Below are 20939 nucleotides of genomic sequence, written 5' to 3' on the forward strand. Positions count from 1 at the left end.
GCAAAGTGGCTGGGCATAAAATTAACTGAAATAAATCAGTAGCCTTCCTCTACACAAAAGAGAAACAAGCCGAGAAAGAAATTAGGGAAACGACACCCTTCATAATGGACCCAAACAATATAAAGTACCTCGGTGTGACTTTAACCAAGCAAGTAAAAGATTTGTACAATAAGAACTTCAAGACTCTGAAGAAAGAAATTGAGGAAGACCTCAGAAGATGGAAAGATCTCCCATGCTCATGGATTGGTAATATTAATATAGTAAAAATGGCCATTTTACCAAAAGCGATCTATAGATTCATGTAATCCCCATGAAAATACCAATCCATTTCTTCAAAGAGTTAGACAGAACAATTTGGAAATTCATCTGGAATAACAAAAACCCAGGATAGCTAAAACTATTCTCAACAATAAAAGGACTTCAGGGGCGTTGGGGATTTAGCTCAGTGGTAGAGCACTTGCCTAGCAAGCGCAAGGCCCTGGGTTCCGTCCCCAGCTCCGGAAAAAAAAAAAAAAGACTTCAGGGGGAATCACTATTCCTGAACTCAAGCAGTATTACCGAGTAATAGTGATAAAAACTGCATGGTATTGGTACAGAGACAGACAGATAGACCAATGGAATAGAATTGAAGACCCAGAAATGAACCCACACACCTATGGGCACTTGATTTTTGACAAAGGAGCCAAAACCATCCAATGGAAAAAAGATAGCATTTTCAGCAAATGGTGCTGGTTCAACTGGAGGTCAACATGTAGATGAATGCAAATAGATTCATGCTTATCACCCTTTACAAAGCTTAAATCCAAGTGGATCAAGGACCTCCACATCAAACCAGATACACTCAAACTAATAGAAGAGAAACTAGGGCACTGGAAAAAATTTCCTGAACAAAACACCAATGGCTTATGGTCTAAGATCAAGAATCGACAAATGGGATCTCATAAAACTGCAAAGCTTTTGTAAGGCAAAGGACACTGAGGTTAGGACAAAACGGCAACCAACAGATTGGGAAAAGATCTTTACCAATCCTACAACAGATAGAGGGCTTATATCCAAAATATACAAAAAACTCAAGAAGTTAGACCGCAGGGAGACAAATAACCCTATTAAAAAATGGGGTTCAATCCAGCTATACCTCTCCTGGGCATATACCCAAAAGATGCCCCAACATATAAAAAAGACACATGCTCCACTATGTTCATCGCAGCCTTATTTATAATAGCCAGAAGCTGGAAAAAGAACCCAGATGCCCTTCAACAGAGGAATGGATACAGAAAATGTGGTACATCTACACAATGGAATATTACTCAGCTATCAAAACAATGACTTTATGAAATTAGAGGCAAATGGTTGGAACTGGAAAATATCATCCTGAGTGAGCTAACCCAATCACAGAAAGACATACATGGTATGTACTCATTGATAAGTGGCTATTAGCCCAAATGCTTGAATTACCCTAGATGCCTAGAACAAATGAAACTCAAGACGGATGATCAAAATGTGAATGCAGATCGCTCCTGAGAGACACAGCCAGAATACAGCAAATACAGAGGCGTATGCCAGCAGGAAACCACTGAACTGAGAACAGGACCCCGTTGAAGGAATCAGAGAAAGAACTGGAAGAGCTTGAAGGGCTCGAGACCCCATATGTACAGCAATGCCAACCAACCAGAGCTTCCAGGGACTAAGCCACTACCCAAAGACTATACATGGACTGACCCTGGACTCTGACCTCATAGGTAGCAATGAATATCCTAGTAAGAGCACAAGTGGAAGGGAAGCCCTGGGTCCTGCTAAGACTGAACCCCCAGTGAACTAGACTGTTGGGGAGAGGGCAGCAATGGGGGAGGGTTGGGAGGGGAACACCCATAAGGAAGGGGAGGGGGGGCGGGATGTTTGCCCGAAACAGGGGAAAGGGAATAACACTCGGAAAAAATGTATATAAGAAATACTCAAGTTAATAATAATAATAAAAAAAAAATTGCAGAGGACAAAATACTAGTCTCCATTATCCTAAAAACAATAGATGCAATAGTCTGTCTATAGGAAGGCTCAGTTCCAAATGACGACCCATGAAAACACAATGGAACGATAATAAAACTATTATACAAAAAAAAAAAATGGGGTTCAGAAATAAACAAAGAATTCACAGCTGAGGAATCCTGAATGGCTGAGAAACACCTAAAGAAATGTTCAACATCTTTAGTCATAAGGGAAATGCAAATCAAAACAATTCTGAGATTTCACCTCACACCAGTGAGAATGGCTAAGATCAAAAACTCAGGTGACAACAAATGCTGGCGAGGATGTGGAGAAAGAGGAACACTCCTCCATTGTTGGTGGGATTGCAGATGGTACAACCATTCTGGAAATCAGTCTGGAGGTTCCTCAGAAAATTGGACATTGAACTACCTGAGGATCCAGCTATACCTCTCTTGGGCATATACCCAAAAGATGCCCCAACATATAAAAAAGACACGTGCTCCACTATGTTCATCGCAGCCTTATTTATAATAGCCAGAAGCTGGAAAGAACCCAGATGCCCTTCAACAGAGGAATGGATACAGAAAATGTGGTACATCTACACAATGGAATATTACTCAGCTATCAAAAATAATGACTTTATGAAATTCATAGGCAAATGGTTGAACTGGAAAATATCATCCTGAGTGAGGTAACTCAATCACACATGGTACGCACTCACTGATAAGTGGCTATTAGCCCAAATGCTTGAATTACCTTAGATGCATAGAACACATGAAACTCAAGACGGATGATCAAAATATGAATGGTTTACTCCTTATTTAAAAGGGGAACAAGAATACCCTTGGCAGGGAAGAGAGAGGCAAAGATTAAAACAGAGGCAGAAGGAACACCCATTCAGAGCCTGATTATTCTTCCCCACATGTGGCCCATACATATACAGCCACCCAATTAGACAAGATGGATGAAACAAAAGAAGTGCAGGCCGACAGGAGCCGGATGTAGATCTCTCCTGAGAGACACAGCCAGAATACAGCAAATACAGAAGCGAATGTCAGCAGCAAACCACTGAACTGAGAATAGGACCCCCGTTGAAGGAATCAGAGAAAGAACTGGAAGAGCTTGAAGGGGCTCGAGACCCCTTATGAACAACAATGCCAAGCAACCAGAGCTTCCAGGGACTAAGCCACTACCTAAAGACTATACATGGACTGACCCTGGACTCTGACCTCATAGGTAGCAATGAATATCCTAGTAAGAGCACCAGTGGAAGGGGAAGCCCTTGGTCCTGCTAAGACTGAACCCCCAGTGAATGTGATTGTTGGGGGGGGCAATGGGGGAGGATGGGAGGAACACCCATAAAGAAGGGAGGGGAGGGGGGGAGGGGATGTTGGCCCAGAAACAGGAGAAAGTGAATAACACTCGAAATGTAAATAAGAAATACTTAAGTTAATAAAAAACAAGTAATAAAAAAAAAAGAAAAGAAACAGGAGAGAACATATGTCAGCAGCTTGACAGCACACCTAAAAGCTCTAGAACAAAAAGAAATAAATAAACCCAGGAGGAGTAGAAGGCAGGAAGTAATGAAACTCAGCGCTGAAATCAACCAAGTAGAAACGAAATGGACTATACAAAGAATCAACAAAACCAGGAACTGGTTGTTTGAGAAAATCAACAAGATAGATAAACCCTTGGCCAGACTAACCAGAGGTTACAGAGGGTGTATCCAAATTAACAAAATCAGAAATCAAAATATCACTATTTGCAGATGATATGATATTGTACTTAAGTAACGCCAAAGTTCTACCAGAGAACTACTTAACCTGATAAACAACTTCAGCATACTGTCGGGGTATAAAAATCAACTCAAACAAATCAGTAGCCTTCATCTACGCAATGGATAAACAGGCTGAGAAAGAAATTAAGGAAATGACACCCTTCACAATAGTCCCAAATAATATAAAATATCTTGGTGTGACTTTAACCAAGCAAGCGAAAGATCTGTATGACAAGAACTTCAAATCTCTGAAGAAAGAAATTGAGGAAGATCTCAGAAGATGGAAAGATCTTCCATGCTCATGGATTGGCAGGATTAATATAGTAAAGATGGCCATTTGGCCAAAAGCGATCTACAGATTCAATGCAATCCCCATCAAACTTCCTATTCAATTCTTTATAGAGATAGAAAGAGCAATTTGCAAATTCATTTGGAATACCAAAAACTCCAGTATAGCAAAAAGTATATTCAACAATAAAAGAACTTCTGGGAGAATCTCCATCCCTGACTTCAAGCAGTATTACAGAGCAATAGTGATAAAAACTGTATGGTATTGGTACAGAGACAGGCAGATAGATCAGTGGAACAGAATAAAAGACCCAGAAATGAACCCACACACCTATAGTCACTTGATCTTTGACAAAGGAGCTAAAACCATCCAATGGAAGAAAGATAGCCTTTTCAACAAATGGTGCTGGTGCAACTGGAGGTCTGCATGTAGAAGAATGCAAATCGATCCATTCTTATCACCATGTACAAAGCTTAAGTCCAAGTGGATCAAGGATTTCCACATCAAACCAGATATACTCAAACTAATAGAAAAAAAAGTGGGATAGAGTCTCAAACACATGGGCACTGGGAAAATTTCCTGAACAAAATACCAATGGCTCCTGCTCTAAGATAAATAATCGACAAATGGGACCACATAAAACCGCAAAGCTTCGGTAAGACAACAGACACTGTCATTAGGACAAAACGGCAACCAACAGATTGGGAAAAAATCTTTACCAATCCTACATCTGATAGAGGGCTAATATCCAAAATATAGAAAGAACTCAAGAAGTTAGACTCCAGGGAGCCAAATAACCCTAGTAACAAATGAGGTACAGATCTAAACAAAGAATTCACAGCTGAGGAATGCCAAATGGCTGAGAAACACCTGAAGAAATGTTCAACATCCTTAGTCCTCAGGGAAATGCATCTCAAAACAACCCTGAGATTCCACCTCATAACCAGTGAGAATGGCTAAGATAAAAAACTCAGGTGACAGCAGATGCTGGCAACGATGTGGAGAAAGAGGAACACTCCTCCATTGTTGGTGGGAATGCAGACTGGTATAACCACTCTGGAAATCAGTCTGGAGGTTCCTCAGAAAATTGGACATTCCACTACCTGAGGACACAGCTATACCTCTCCTGGGCATATACCCAAAAGATGCTCCAACAAAGACACATGCCCCACTGTGTTCATAGCAGCCTTATTTATAATAGCCAGAAGTTGGAAAGAACCCAGATGCCCTTCAACAGAGGAAGGGATTCAAAAAATGTGGTACATTTACACAATAGAGTACTACTCAGCTATCAAAAACAATGACTTCACGAAATTCATAGGCAAATGTAATGAACTAGAAAATAACATCCTGAGTAAGGTTACTCAATCACAGAAAAACACACTTGGTGTGTACTCATTGATAAGTGACTATTAGCCAAAAAGTTCAAATTACCCAAGATGCAATCCACATACCACAGGAAGCTCTAGAAGGATGACCAAAATGCGGATGCTCCCAGTCCTTCTTAAAAGGGGAAAAATATACATAGGAGGGGATATGGAAACAAAGTTTAGAGCAGTGACTCAAGGAATGGCCATTCAGAGCCTGACCCACATGTGGCCTATGTATATACAGCCACCAAAACTAGATAAGATTGATGAAACTAAAAAATGCATGCTGAAATGGACTGGATATAGATCTATCCTGAGGGACACATCCAGAGCATGTCCAATACAGAGGTCAATGTTAGCAGCAAATCATTGAACTGAGAACAGGACCCCGTTTAGGGGAATTAGAAGAGGGACTGAAAGAGCTGAAGGGGCTTGCAACCCCCTAAGAACAACAATGCCAACCAACCAGAGCTTCCAGGGACTAAACCACTACTGAAAGACTATACATGGACTGACCCAGGGCTCCAACTGCATATGTAGCAGAGAATAGCCTTGTTGGGTCCTGTCAAGGTTGGACTTCCAGTGCATGGGAATATGGGGTGGGGGCAATAAGGGGCATGTATAGGGGCAATGCCCATATTGGGGAGGGCTTAGGGGAGGGAATGGGGGCTTATGGATAGGAAACTGGGAAGGAGAATAACTTTTGAAATGTAAGTAAAGAAATATATCTAATAAAAAATTTTTAAAAAAAGAACTCATTTATCACATCAATGTTTCAATTTCAACCCATCTATTCCACCAGCACTGCTTTTTGCATTCCCACCTCCATCCTCTGAGTGATCAGTATGACTGGCTTTTGGAATTTGTTTCCTTTTTCTCTTCTGAAAATAACTTTGCGAATGGATATCTTTCATCAAACTTTTAAAATAAAAATTGCATACATAGGTTAAAATTTTTTTTTGTTACATCAGTCACTATTAAGCTAGGTACACCTATAACTTTGCTATTTAGAGTTTGTGAACATTGTAATTTAGTGGGAGGTACGCCTTAGACATTCGTGTATTCTTAATAATAAAATATGTATTAAGGTTATGATTAAAAAAAGTATTCGTACCTTGCGCACGAGTATGGTCGAGGCTGGAGTTTAGGAAGGTGCTCTAAAAATAAAACAAGAATTATTGAAATGGGAACAAAAGAAAATCCAGGCATACATTTAACTTTCTTGTTTAGAATATTCAAAATACCATGTTCTCATTTAAAATATTTTGAAGTACATAATGCAGTGATACACTGTTCAACTCTAAAGTCAGGATCCCTTCCTCCATGTTGGCCTCAGGGTGAGAGTAGTAAGGGCAGAGCATGGACAGCCTACAGTCAACAGACTCACTGCTTTCATGTGTCTAAGGATCATCTAGAGAGATGCATCCCAGAGTTATCAGATGTGAAATAAAGTCAAGGCCTCAAGATTATCAAAGACAGTTAATTTAAGAAATACTTAGAAGCAGTAAGTACTTTTCCATCTTGTGTTTATATACTTAATAAAAACTTAATTTAAGTGTATAGCAGGGGACTTTCTCAAAGCAACTTCTGCAGAGTCCCAGTGGTTTCAAAATGCACAGTGACTTGTGTAAAAGCAACAGTAAATGGTCCATATATGAAATATTTGCTTACAAATTTTGTAATTTTTTGTGAATAACATGCTTTATTTTTAATTTATTTGGGCAAAACATTGAAAAGTTCCTTCTAAAAAAGCTTGGGTCTTAATAAAGCAGGAAAACAAAGATTGGTACAAGGCTCATCTTAAGTTTCAGATGTGTTAATTTTCCTTAAAGAAATGGAAAATTTCAATTTTGTAGGTCCTAATGACTCCGTCTAGCTCCTAACCTGTATTCTGCCCAGGCACCAGCCTCTACCACCTCCGTTATACCACTAAGCCAGAAAGCACCAGCCAAGCTGGCTTAGACAAAATAGGAGGGGGCGGGGGCGGGGGCGGGGCTGGCCTCATGTAAGGAATTTTTAAAAAACATTTAAGGAGGAAGACAAAGAAAAAGAACACTAAGAAATTATGGGAAGAGAAAGCAAGACCTGATTAGCCGTTCCCTGCACAGGCCTTGAAAAGGCTCTTGATGGCTTTCCAAGAGGACTACACATGTTTTCATGCCATACATTTGAATGGTAACATCTGGCTCTGCCCCACTACAGGAAAAACTACTGCAGGAAAGTAGGGAAGGCTATAGGATCCTACAGGCGCATGGCCACCACTGCTGAAGCAGTGGCAGCTGGCTTGGCATGCCCCAGGTGTGCCAACCTGTATTACAAGGGCCGCTGTTCTTCCTGAACAGTGTGCTTCTGAATGCACTCAGATGCAAGTGTCCCACATTTCCCCAAAGCACATGGTTCAGCAGTTATACCACATGCTAATCAGCTTTGATGACGATCACTCTTTCCCTCTGAATATTCACTGTTAGAGAAACTCAGCTAAATGACTTCACTGGAAAAAAAAAACTAGAAAAGATGCTAAACTCCTACGTAAAAAAGTTAGTACTTAATTTAATAAAGAAAATGATAGTGACATTAGTAGAAGAAAAGAAATAACAAAGACAAAAAGAGTCAGAATGTGTGGAAGAGGGACTCCAACCTCTAAAGGATCACTATAATCTGAAAACAACGCACACCATGGGTTCCTGACTCGTCACCCACCAGTCAGTCCCGTTTAGCCATGTCCATACTATATCTGCACAGGAGTGACTGCGAGATAGGAACAGCCAGTCTTTTTCACAGCACAGAGGCTCACTGACAATGCTTGAGGACTGGGGCTATGGAGGAAAGGGGCAACTCACCCAGCAGGAGGCTGAGCGGAGGCTGGCAGGATGGGAAGGTAAGCAGGAGGTCTAGCAGGCAGACACTGGCATCTCGGATGAAGCGGTTGTAATCAGCTGCTCCCTGCTTACTGCAGAGCTCTTGCAGCCTCCGCTTTTCAGTGGCATCGCTGGTGTAGTCCGAAAGGGCCCTCAAAAAAGCCTGAGGAAAGAGGTCAGCTATGGGCTACTCTGAGGCTACTGTTAGCTCTGTGAGTTCCAGGCCAGCCAGAGTTACATGGTGAGAGCTTGTCTCAAATAAACAGATAGGTAGGTAAATAAATAAATAAATAAATAAATAAATAAATAAATAAGCAAATAAATAAAAGATCAAAGAAATGAGAAAGAACAAGCTCAAACAGCAGAAAATACTGCAAGGTTTTTAAAAGTATAATCATTTAAAATATTAGTTCTACTCTAAAGACTCTATTTTACACAAATGTTCAAAACAGGCATGCAAAGACTATCACAGCACAGAAATTTCTGCTTTGACATTATTTTTCCTCATAGAAACAGTTCACATGTTCATGATCAAACCAACAAATTATGGTGCACCCATTAATAATAACCTTAGTCTTTAACACAGACTAGATGCCTTGCTGTGGAAGAGGGATTCGATTTCAGACTTAAACTCGTAGGGTGTAGTTATAAAACTTTTATTTCCCATGTCACATCCCTATAGATATTTTTATACAGCATATTTTGCATAGTAAAAATATATTTACATATACTTTGTAAAATTTAAAAAACTGGTAAAATTAAAACAAAACTAAATTGATTGAAATTAAGAGATTCTCATCAAAATGAACTCTGTTTGCTTCCCAAGACCAGCAGTGCAGTAGGCACCTCCACAAAGCAGTGTGGAAGCCCATCTTTAATTACCAGGTCTCTCTGCTCAGACAATTCAAGTTTAGTAAAATAGTGTAGAAAACATTTAGTTTACAGAATATTTAGGAAAAAATCATCTGCCAGCATTTTAAATACAGTTCCTGGTGTAATACTAACCTCTAGTGGCTCAGTCTATTTCAAGATTCCTGTAAACCCATCCATTTCCCAAAGGTTTCCCATCCTGCAGTAACCAAGCGGCACTATAAGATCTGTAGTAATACAGTAGGTGTGAGGATGCATCAGAACACGGCATCTTCCAAAGCTCTGAGGGCCAGAGGGCCAGCATCAGGGTCCATAGCTCTAAGCCTTCAACAGAACCCTGTTCACCTTCAAGTTTCTCAGAGAAGACAAGGAGATGTACCTTTTTAGGAACTGCTCGTATTTCAAGACACCAGGTGAAGATGAACTGGAGAGAACTCCCCTCAGGCACATGCTGGGGCAGAGAAGCTCCTTGCAGGTGAGGCAGGAAGAATGTCAGGCCAGAGAAAAGACACATCCACAAACACATATTTAGAACATACTCTGCATTCAGCAAATACAGCTAGTTGCAACACTTTACACTACAGTGCTACCAAACGTGATGACTTGTGGCAATGTCCAAGCAGTGACTGACATAAATGTGACAGGGAAAAAAAAATACCACTACATAAAAGGAAAAGAATGATAAATTCAAAATGTACCAAATAAAGTAAAAGAAAATTATCTAAAATTAAATTACAAAATGGCAAAGATGACCATGTTCCATTAAAATTAGAAATAACTTCAGGGGCTGGAGAGATGGCTCAGTTATTGAGCATGCTAGCTGTCTTCTAGAGGAGCCCAGTTCACAAGACCCACATGCCTGTTAACTCTAGATCCACACAACCATTCCTGGCCTCAACCAGGCACACATGCTCACATACACGCTCATGCACACGCACATGCACACACGCACACACCCCACAGACACATGCACACATATACTACAGACACACATGTATATCACAGACAGACACACATACACACAGACACACCAGACACACCCCCACACATACACCACAGACACACAAACACCATAGACATACACACTTCACAGATATACATATATATCACAGAAACACACACATACACACACACCAGACAAAATAAAAACTCTTTTTGAAAAATGGGAACTTTAGGACTCAATAAGTTGAAGATTATATGCAAGTAATATTAATATTTTAAATAATAAAGTTTCTTTAAATACATATAAATACATAAAAATTATTTTTATAAAATAAAATGTCAGTATGAGAAATAAACACAATAGGAATTTTACATAAAGGCTCAAGCTCCTCTCATGCCCACAAGTACTCAACACATGTAAAGTCCATCACCACACTATTCACTGTAAGAAAGAACAGCGAAAAGACCCTGTCAGTGCCAGGGTTTGCTTGTGGTTATGGGTGTACGTGTGGTGCTTGTGTGCATATGCACAGGTACAGATGTGGCTGGGCTGCAGCATCTGCGCAGCCAGCACACAGGATGCTGGGTTTGTCCACCATCCATCCTACCTTTCTTCTTGGTGTCCATCTTAATTTTCAGGATGACCCGGTGTGCTTGTTTGTCAGCCAGCTGCAGCCTTTGCAGCAAGTCTTCTACTTCAGAACCACTGTTTGGACAGATCACATTGAAGGAATCTCCAGGTTGATGGGAAAACTCTACTTTCTAAAGAAGGACCAAGGTGAGATAGAAAAGAAAAATCCTATGCATTAAAAAGTTTAAGGTATAGAGTAACAAGCTGTTTACATTATGCCTATCTTAGTATAGGAACTCACAAACTAACTGTAACCAAATAAGAGAACCCAATTTGACTAGTCTAATTAGTCAAACACTTTTCTTAGTTGTTACTCCAGAAAAGACCAATATGTGTGTGTGAGAGAGAGAGCGTGTGTGTGTGTGTGTGTGTGTGTGTGTGTGTGTGTGTGTGTGTGTGTGTGTGTGTGTGTGTATGTGTGTGTGCCAAGACTGGGTATGATGGTGTACACCTTTGATCTCATCATTTGGGAGTCAGAAGCTGGCAGATGTCTTGAATTCTGAGAGCAGCCTGGTCTACAGAGATATAATCTTTAAAAAACAAAACACACAAAAACATGCCAGAAGCAGATGAAGGTCTAGCCAGTAAGTTGCAGACTGAAGTTCAGACCCTCAGAATCCACATAAATGCTAGCTGGGTGTGTGCTCACTTGTAAGTTCAGCCTTGGAAGGTGGAGACAGGGGAAACCCATCTAACAGCAAGTTTATGGAGAACAGCCACATGGAGAGCTCTGAGTCTGACAGAGAGACTGCCTCAGTGAATGACAGGGAAGAGTATTCCAGGAGATTTCCTAACATAACTGTCTGGCACACGCACACAAAATACACTTGCACATTTAATAGATATGGAGATTTTATCACTAACAGACATGAACCACTAGGTTAGGATGCCTGCCATCTCTCTAGGAAGCTTGCGGAACTCTCACAGACAATCTGGGGTGCTCTGATTTCATTAATTAGTGACTGAAGGATCCCTCATAGAGTGAGCAGACACAGAGAGGCTCATGGATAGAATTCAAATGACCACATAGAGTTCCTGACACCACAGGCAAATGACAAGGACAGCCAGACACTACAGGCAAATGTTCTCTACTATTACTTTTTTGGAGAGATTCCAAAATCTTTTCAGATTCTCCAAAGAATCAGAACACCTGCTTGGAGGAGTTAGTGCTTTCCTGACAGTCTATCCTCGCCTTTCCTTCTGCCTCGCTGGCTGACCTCAAGTGGACAGCTTCTTTCTGTGGGTCTGACACAGGCAAATGCCACCTGAACGCCATTAGTCTCTCATGGCTTACGACGATGGCAACAGTGCTACATTCTCCACTGTCAGTGCCCTTCATATCTCACTTCTGCTCTAAAGTGGAATGAGTGAGGAGGAAATGATAGATCAGGAATAAACTGGCCAGGCGTCTTGTCAGAGACCTCTCCTCCTCCTGGGTGTAGAACCCAAGCACCCGAAGGGCAACCATGCTGAGAAGGACCTCGGCAACAACTTACCGAGATGTCCAATTCCAGCAGCAGAGTGGTCTTTATGGCATCGTTTGTAGTCAGCTCAACAGCTTTTGAAATTGGAACTTGAAAAATTGGATCGACTGATGGCGGCACAGATGCTTGCTTTTCATCCTCGAGAAACAAATCGGATAAAATATAATGAAATGCAACTTTCAAGCTGTGAAGATGGGTTGGTCAGTAAAGTACAAACACAAAGACCAGTGTTCAATCCCCAGAACCACATTAAAAAGCTGCTGAGACAGACAGAGCCCCAGGGCTTACAACCATCCAGCCAAGGCCACTGGTGAGCAGGCCTGTCATAGGAAGCGTAATCTTAGTTTTAGTTACTTCAGAGGCAGTAAGTGGCCCCAGTAAGGACAGCACAAGCCTTAGGAAACAGCACTGAAACCTAATTCCTTGCAATATTTTCCAGTTCCTCTTCTAACTTGATTTTATTACATTTAAAAATAGAAATCATTTTAACAAATGACAGCCAAACAACTTTGCACAACTTGGAAGGCCGGGGGCAAATCAGAGATGGATGCTGGAGCCCACCCAGTGTGGAACTCTGGGAATGTGACCCTCAGAGGACTACCTTCAGCACTGGTTCAGCTCTCAGCTTCATCTGCAGGAAGCACTCAGCCTGCCTCAGCCACCTCCCCTTTGAAAGCAGCCTAAATCTAATGACTATAGTGACTGTAAACACAGGCCGTGTCTCTCAACTCCAGACTAACGAAAGAACAGTCAGTTTTCCGAATTCCAAGAGATGCTGCAGCCTTTGCTGAGAATGTACCACAGCTCAGTTTCTCATTGTGTCTACTCCTGCATTTATCCCTCCAGCCCAAATACAACACACCCAAGAAAAGCATCTCACAGTTTGACTCTTGGGATCAGTGACATTCGATGCTAGAGTAGTCTAATCAGGCTGATAAAACAGGAGTCTGGATCTGGGCATGCATCTGAGTGATGAGATCTTCTGTACTGTCACGGGTGGAAGGCAGAGCTGCAGCGTAACAGCAGTGTCCGTGCAGGGTAGGGGAGTACGACATTAAAGGCTGGGAGAGCCTGGATAAGATGGAATGCCGAGGCTCTGCTCTGCACCTCAGTGCTAGATGAACCCAGAGCACCTTAGAGATGATGTAACAAGCTGGCCACTCAGCAGCTCAGAGTGAAGACAGAAAGGCTTTGTCAGAGATAGAGAAATGGACTTCTGCAACATTGAGCCATTTGAGACACAGACAGGCATGGCTTTTCTGGAAGGGCCGGATAGTAAGCGCTTTCTTCTTTGCAGACCTCTGGTGAGAGTAACCAGAGACACACTCCACAGCACAACAGGCACAACTGCTGGAGGAAGGCACAGTAGAGGAGACGTTGCACTTGGTCCAGAGATGTAGACCTCTGATGTGAAAAACAAACAGAGCACAAGGCAAACACTCACAGCTCAGCAGCATATGAAGCACAGAGCATGAAGCAAATCTCTCACCTGGCCAAGAGACTCCTGAAGATGGACCTCCAAATATTCTGGGGGCACAGCAGGAATACTTAGAGAGCTCTGTGAGAGTGGGGGAACCGAGTTAACAAGCGAAGAGTCAAAGTCTTCGATCCGACTTGGCTGACTCTTGTTGGTCTCATTTTGTTCCTGAAGCTCAGAATCCCTTTTCCCCATGTCTTCTAAACTTAGAAGTTCAACTTGTGACTGGATGTGCAACAACTCTGGCTTCATGGCCATACTCAAGGGGGCATCTGATGCCTGTGCGAGTGTGTCACTGTCACTCATGTCTTCTTGTCCTCCGAGTGACTTAAAGTGCTTTGTGAGAGCAGGCCAGAGTCCATCAATCCACGGCTCTACCACGAGCTCTAAACTGGTATGGATAAAAAAGGAAGAAAAACCAAATGCCTAGGTTGTCCGTTTGCATATAGCAATGAGATACCAGTAGTTTGTGCATTTGGCAGAGGACTATATGCAGCTGTTAGAAGTGCTAAAGAGACTATTAAAAATACAAGTAATTAACTTTCAAAAGAACAGACCTGTGCTGATACATACTCTGTATAACCTGAGCATGCATACAGAGCAAAGAGCTGAGATGCAAAAGAAGCTGTTTAGCCCTGGTAACAGGGATAGAATTACTCTTGTAGCTGGCCATCTGCAAGTTAGGGAGCTAGCTGTTTACAGATGTGTTCATTCCTGATGTCATTAACAGAGCTTAGCTATACTCATGTTATAAATGATCATTCCACCAGCTGAAGGCACCACTTATTTTGTCTACTGCACTTACTGATCTTTGTCCTGCAGGTATCATCAAGAAATCATCCTCAATTAAATGTAAATGTGTGACTAAATAAAAACTTCCCTTCCTTTCTACCAATCAATGAATGTGTCTTTTACATTTTTTAATCAATTAACTTTTTTTAAAAGGAAAGTTGGATTAATCACACATTCATTCCTATCTTGCAGAAGTTCATCAAGGACTAATAAAGTCTAACATAGCTGCAATATTCTTGAGATGTGTGAACAGTGTTGCCAAAGAGAGGGCTTGGGCAAGACAGTGTCAAAACACTGAAGAGAAGAATGATCACTTTTCATCTCAACTGAAAGGCACGGCAAATCCTAGTCACTAAGGCACATGACGATCAGGAGGTTCATCTCAGACCTTTGTCTTCCTAGGACTCAGACTGGAAGTTCATGAACTCTGCACTGTGTTTACCCTGGGGAGTCCTCATGAATGCAAGTTTAGTGGTAAGTTACATGTAAAGCATCACTCCTGTACTTGAGAAAGAGTAAGACAACGCTATCAGTATTGCTGAAGGGAGCTAAGGTCCACCCAGCACCCACTGTGAAGAAGCACAATACTAAAGGTCACAAGCATCAGTCTGTCTGATCCCGCCCTGAAGCTTCACAGTACACCCTGCCATTATCTATCACAGGAACAGAAACATGAGTGACGAAAGCTTTGGTCACCAAGAGGGGGTGGAAGATGTCAACCCGGGCATGTGAGTGCGAATGCATTCTCTGCTTCAGTCTGGAGGAACATCACACAACAATGTCTCCCACTAGCACCTTAACCTCGGACACATAAAACAGTTAGACTGACCGGTGAAGACATGCAAACTACTGAAACACCCTCAGGAATTTTAACACTTGATGGAATAGGTGACTCAGGATCCTTTGACGACATCTATGTGCAGTATTATAGGAAACAAGATTAATGGATTGATACAAGCATTATCCTACAATTAAATATAGCTCACAAAAAGCTCAAGATGAAGCTGCAGAATGAGCAGTAACATGTGGAAATTGTCTGCAGTTGAAGGAAATCACAGAAGCCATGGGCACCAGGCAGGAAGAGAGGAAACATGAGAAGCCCCCACTAGCGAGAAGCAGGACATTACTGATGTCATTATTTCCTTAAACAGGTTATTTACTAGGCACAGTGACTGGAAACTCATTCAGGTTTTTACCTGGTCAAAACAAAACCACAACAAGAAAACATGCACGACTATCTGGCTACAGCAAAGACAGTCAAAGGCTGAGCAGCAGACTGTGACAGGACAACGCTGAAGACCTGGGAAGAAACACATTAGGAGAACTGGGAAGGCTGTGCACAGGCTCAAACAGCAAGATGTAAACATGAAAATGAGAAAAAAGCTAATAGTGCAACCATTATGATGGAGAGACAGCCAAGACATGCCATGGCTAGTGATGCTCAGCCTGCAGGGCTCATCCCCTAAGGGAGATGCAAACAGCGCTCTGTGTGCAGGGCTCAGAGAAGTCAGATAGGCGATATCAATGTGGCCAGAGAAAATGCTCACTCATAAATACATCTATACCACGTAAGCGGTGCTGGGTGGTTCTCTTTTCCCAGGGGGACATGGAAGATGGAGGACACAGGCCACCCAGGTTCTAGTCATCCGGGCTTCCTGGGTCCCAGAGCTAAAATGCTGAAGTTATAATGAGACTCTTGGATGACTGTCAGTGCTAAGGCAAAGCAAATGTCTTTTTATAAGCTTACAACTTCCATCACGAGTAGAGTTTGCTGAAAAGACAAATGTGCATTGCCCTTACCCTACGCAGTCATCGGCATGTCCAGTGTCATAGAAATGCTGGGCTCCAAGCTCCTGAAGTCGTTTATCAATTACTTTCCCTCCATTGCAGAAGTATGTGTATTCTGAGTCACCCAAACCTAGAGAGCCCAAATACATACTCAGGGAGAATGAAGGCTCATTGATATGACAGTGAAACAAAATGTCTTAGTACTACCCCACGCTCTTACATATACATCAAGTATAACATATAGACCGACATTTCTTTACTTTTTCCAGTAATGGTATGTATGAAATGCTTTTCTACTGTATATCACAAAAGCACCAGATAGACACAAAACAAATACAGGCTACTGGCCAAAGAAATAAATGTATTTAACATTCCTGTTTCCATGAGTTATAATAATAATATAGGAATTTGAAAAAACAGGTAAAGCTGGCTTTGAGACCCAGTGTCTGTACTGAACACTTGCCTGACTCTGAACATGACTGCCAAGGGCAGCCTCTGAAGCAAACACACTCTATGCATGTAAGGAACACAGCTACATCTGCTTGCTTGCATGCCACAGTGGTTCTGAAACCACAACAACAGTACCCAGCAGCTATGATAGTGACTACGTAAGCTCCAAAGCCTCAAATATTGATCTCCCCCCAACAGTATTTGGCATTTCTGACACACCTGCAAGACAAGCAGAGACTGTGCGTGCCTCTGCCGGGTCAATTTAAAGAACTGCTGCAGTCTTGTATCCTGGGAAAGTAAGGCTCCACATCTGCTCGAAAATTCAAAACTCAAGTTCTCACTTTAACTGTCTCATGGCTTGACAAAGGAGTGAGCGTGTGGTAGGAGCACACATGGGCTGACTAGGATGGCTGGATCAGGCTTCAATACGATCTTTATAGAAAAGCTTCAAAACCCGAAACACTACTTACACTGTGCCTGGGGTTAGAATGGAGACTCTAAGCAGGGTAGATTATCTGTGCTAGATACTCTCCCAAGCATACTTATCAAAGATGAATCACACAGACTACGGGTTAGAATATGGACCCATGCCATCTCCCTAGAATCACAGTTTTCTATGCTGGCCCTCTCTATTTGTTAGTTAAAACTGATTCTGTAAACATACACACACACACACACACACACACACACACACACACACACACACACATGCACACACGCACGCGCGCGCACGTATCATGGTATAATGTGATGATTAAAGGGCAAGTACAGGATTCTGTCTGTGGGTCTTAAAGACTGAGATTAGTTCAAGCAGGCTTGGCAGCAAGCTGCTTTACACGCTGAGCTACGTACAACCACCTACCTGTGAGTATCAGTGTCACTGAGGGCAGGCCAAGTCAGTGTAACGGAATTACTAAAACTCCTTATTCTCTGCCAGGGATTGAAAACCACAATGCTCAAGTTACGTCCTTAGAGGACATAACTTAAGAACATTCCCGAAGAATATAATTTGGTTTTGTGACCTACTATTCTCTTAAACAATGAAATATCCAAAGTGCCTGCTCCTTCAAAGGCTTCTGTTTTAGGAGGTTTGGAGTGAGATCTAGACATTAGTGAACATTCTGAAACATTTCTGAAACCTTCTGAAAATGTTCCATGGCTACTGGAGAGGTTCTGCACAGTGTTTGGGGTGTGGCTAAGTGTTAAAGTGCTTCTCTCTGTGCAAGGTCCTGGGTTTGACCCCAGACACACCCAGTATGGGGAGGGAGGAGGCAGGGGGGACAGATCAGAATATTGCTTTGGGATACAAACTGGAGAATCATTGACATTTCTATATTTTTATAGAGAAATAGTATTTATGTAAAAATAAAGACCCATGCAGTTATATTTCAAGATTTTATAAGATATATTCATATATCAAAGTAGTAACTGTATATAGTAAAAATGAAATCGTCAGTTACCCAATAATCCATACCACAGGTGAGCAAAGAAGTCTGTGGGTAGTGTCTTGTTGTGTATTTCTTTCACAAACTTGCGGGCTGTGTCGGGTGGGTCTCCAGTACCCGTGGTAGATACAACCATCACCAGAGGGCCAGTTTCGGTTTTCAGATCATACTACAAAACAAGGATGCAGAAGTACTGCAGATTTGTGATTTAATGCATCGGCAAGAGTAAGACAAAGTAACCAGAGGCAGTGAGCCCACTTTCCTGTCTTGGATGCTTCCTTCTCATATTCCTTCTGGCTGAGTTATCGTAAACTCACACTAGTGAGCAGTCCTGTGACTAGTCACCTCAATCATGCTGCCACGTAGCTCAAAGGAACACTGCCTTCTTAGGTCACTTTTGCTGATGGCACCAAGAGGCTAGGAGAGTTTAATACTTTTCCCTCCACATGATATACTAAGACAAGCCCTGACATACTAAGAAAAGCCCTATCTCTTCCCAGGCTGTTAGTGGATTCTATACTTCAGAAAAACACAAGAAGCATACAGGCCCATTAAGTTATCAGGAGGACATGCTGAACAGCAAGGCAGGAAAATGGGTAGGTTCTACATACATTCATATTACACACACACACACACACACACACACACACACACACACACACAAGAAAAGAGAGCAAAGGGGTTTTACAGGGTCAAAGTGAGTTACAAACAAAGATAACAGACACTGAGAACCCAGAATGAAAACGTCAGAACACTCTCAGGCACGGCTGCGTATGCCTTTAATGCTATTATTTAGGAGGCAGAGGCCAGTGGCTCTCTAGAGTTCAAGGCCTGCCTGGTTTACAAAGAGCCCTGTTCTGCTCCAATAAACAAACACACTTTTTAAAAAAGTGAAAGAATACAGGAGCAGCATAAGATATTCCAACAAAGCCAGGCTGCAGTGTAAGCTACTGTTCTGGAATCATCATCCATCTGAGCATAGTCATTTGTGTACTACAAATGAAACCAAGGCAATAACACACTTGAACAGAGGGTTATTTTAAAGGGGAAATTAAGTGCTGCCCTTTGCCATCAGCTGCCTGTCAGAACCAGCTCCTTGTTTCCTTCATGCTCGGAACACTATGAAGGGTACTTGGAGACAGCCCATGCTTTTTAACTCTTCACAGGTTTCTTCTTCTATTGCTCATAAACATAGCCTAGTTTAGGTTCAAAGAATTCATTTTACATTTGGCCTCAGAATCACGATGCATCAAAATCTGGATTTGAGCTTTTGTTCCTCCTGCCTCACTATCTTAAATAACCAGGTTATAGGTATAAACCACTATACCCAGTTTGTATGCAGTGCGATCAACCCAAGGCTCTGTGCACGATAGGCAAGCACACTATTAACTGATCTACACCCTGACCCCATTTTACTTTATTTGTGGTACCTGAGTTAACACAGGGCCTACTAATAAGCTGCGGCCAGCCTTCACTGTCGTTTGTGTGCCTACAGATAGGACTTGGGATAACTTTCCACGACAAAGTATGTCACAGCACAGAGTACAGGAAAATGCACAGGAATAGCTGCCCTTACCTTTTCTGACTCACTGACGCAGTGAAGATCTGCGGAAAACCCGTGTGACAGAGCCTGCTCACTTATTTCTTCAGCTATGGCCTTTGCCTGCCCTCGCTGTGTAGCATACAGTAACAAAAACCTTCTCATCACCTCAGGTCATCGGCTGTAACTCCAACAGTGAGACTAAAAACCACAAAGGGAAAAAAGGGATACTGTTTAATGAAGCAGGTAACCCACAGGACACCCACACATAATTTGAAACAGCCTTTTCTCTAAACTTGTTTCTTAGCACTAATTTTAAATGAACCACAATATGTGATAATGAAAGGAGGTATATGAAAGTGAGACTTTTGATTGCATGAAATCCACTGCAGATTTCTAACTACTTTTGGGTCTTGCAAGTATTCTTAAGTGCATACCTGTAGGACTGATCTGCCTTATCTGTACTCAGAATGAGGATCATAAGCCTGAATGGTGAAGGGACTAAGCAAAGCTCAAACACAGTGTCCCAGGGCTATTGTTTCTGCGGAAAAAAAACAAAAAACAAAAAACAAAAAAAACCCTGTAACTGTAAAATGTTCCCCTAAAACTGGGGAATTCGTGTTTCCTGCTAGATCCTAATCAAAAGTAGTCAGCGTACATGAACTTTACACAGAGACGGTATTTCTAGTCTGTGCCCTACCCCAGAGATAACCGAGAGAAAAGTAAAGGGCACAAGGGGGACTGGGATTCCACACTCGGCCATTCTATCCAGTGGCTAACGCTGAATGTTAGACAGTCTGTTATAAAAGTATTTTTTTTCGTGAGTGAACCAACTATAGTTTTTAAGCAGGTGTGGCTTATCTGCTGGGGAGCTAGGGCACAAAAACTTAAAGAAGGTTTGTTATGAAGCATTGCTACAGAGTTGGCAGGACCAACGGATGAGTCGCAACGCGACAAGTGTAGGCTTACACGCTTTGGGGGGAAAGGTGGCAGGGAAGACTCCTCCCCGCTGCACCCCGTGAGACCCCCCCCATCCCCCACGGTCCGGGGGACTCAGAGACGTCATTCCCACTGCGCAGGCGCGAGTCCCGGCTCCCCGCCGCATCCGTCACCCTCGCCATCCCCGGCAGAGTACCTCCTGGTGCGAATTCCGCGCGAGTCCCCGTTTTTCTCAGACACAGTCTGGGAACACTGCTCATGCGCGCACCGTACGCATGCTCTACACGATCACCAATAGGAATGC

At 42.3% G+C, this 20939-nt stretch overlaps 1 protein-coding gene across 1 annotated transcript in view; it reads right to left on the reverse strand.

The window, feature by feature from the left end:
* Mtrr (5-methyltetrahydrofolate-homocysteine methyltransferase reductase) overlaps positions 1 to 20908 on the reverse strand; it is a 32784-nt gene extending 11876 nt beyond the window's left edge. Inside the window, 10 exon segments of the mRNA XM_032894820.1 lie at positions 6534 to 6576; positions 8260 to 8440; positions 9527 to 9615; positions 10698 to 10851; positions 12217 to 12342; positions 13694 to 14072; positions 16274 to 16391; positions 18172 to 18325; positions 19733 to 19897; positions 20832 to 20908. Of these exon segments, the coding sequence (XP_032750711.1) occupies positions 6534 to 6576; positions 8260 to 8440; positions 9527 to 9615; positions 10698 to 10851; positions 12217 to 12342; positions 13694 to 14072; positions 16274 to 16391; positions 18172 to 18325; positions 19733 to 19861 (1373 nt within the window). The 5' untranslated portion in view covers positions 19862 to 19897; positions 20832 to 20908.
* Positions 20909 to 20939: the final 31 nt, after the last annotated feature.

The sequence above is a fragment of the Rattus rattus genome, chromosome 2 (assembly GCF_011064425.1).
Source record: "Rattus rattus isolate New Zealand chromosome 2, Rrattus_CSIRO_v1, whole genome shotgun sequence".
NCBI classification, from domain to species: Eukaryota; Metazoa; Chordata; class Mammalia; order Rodentia; family Muridae; genus Rattus; species Rattus rattus.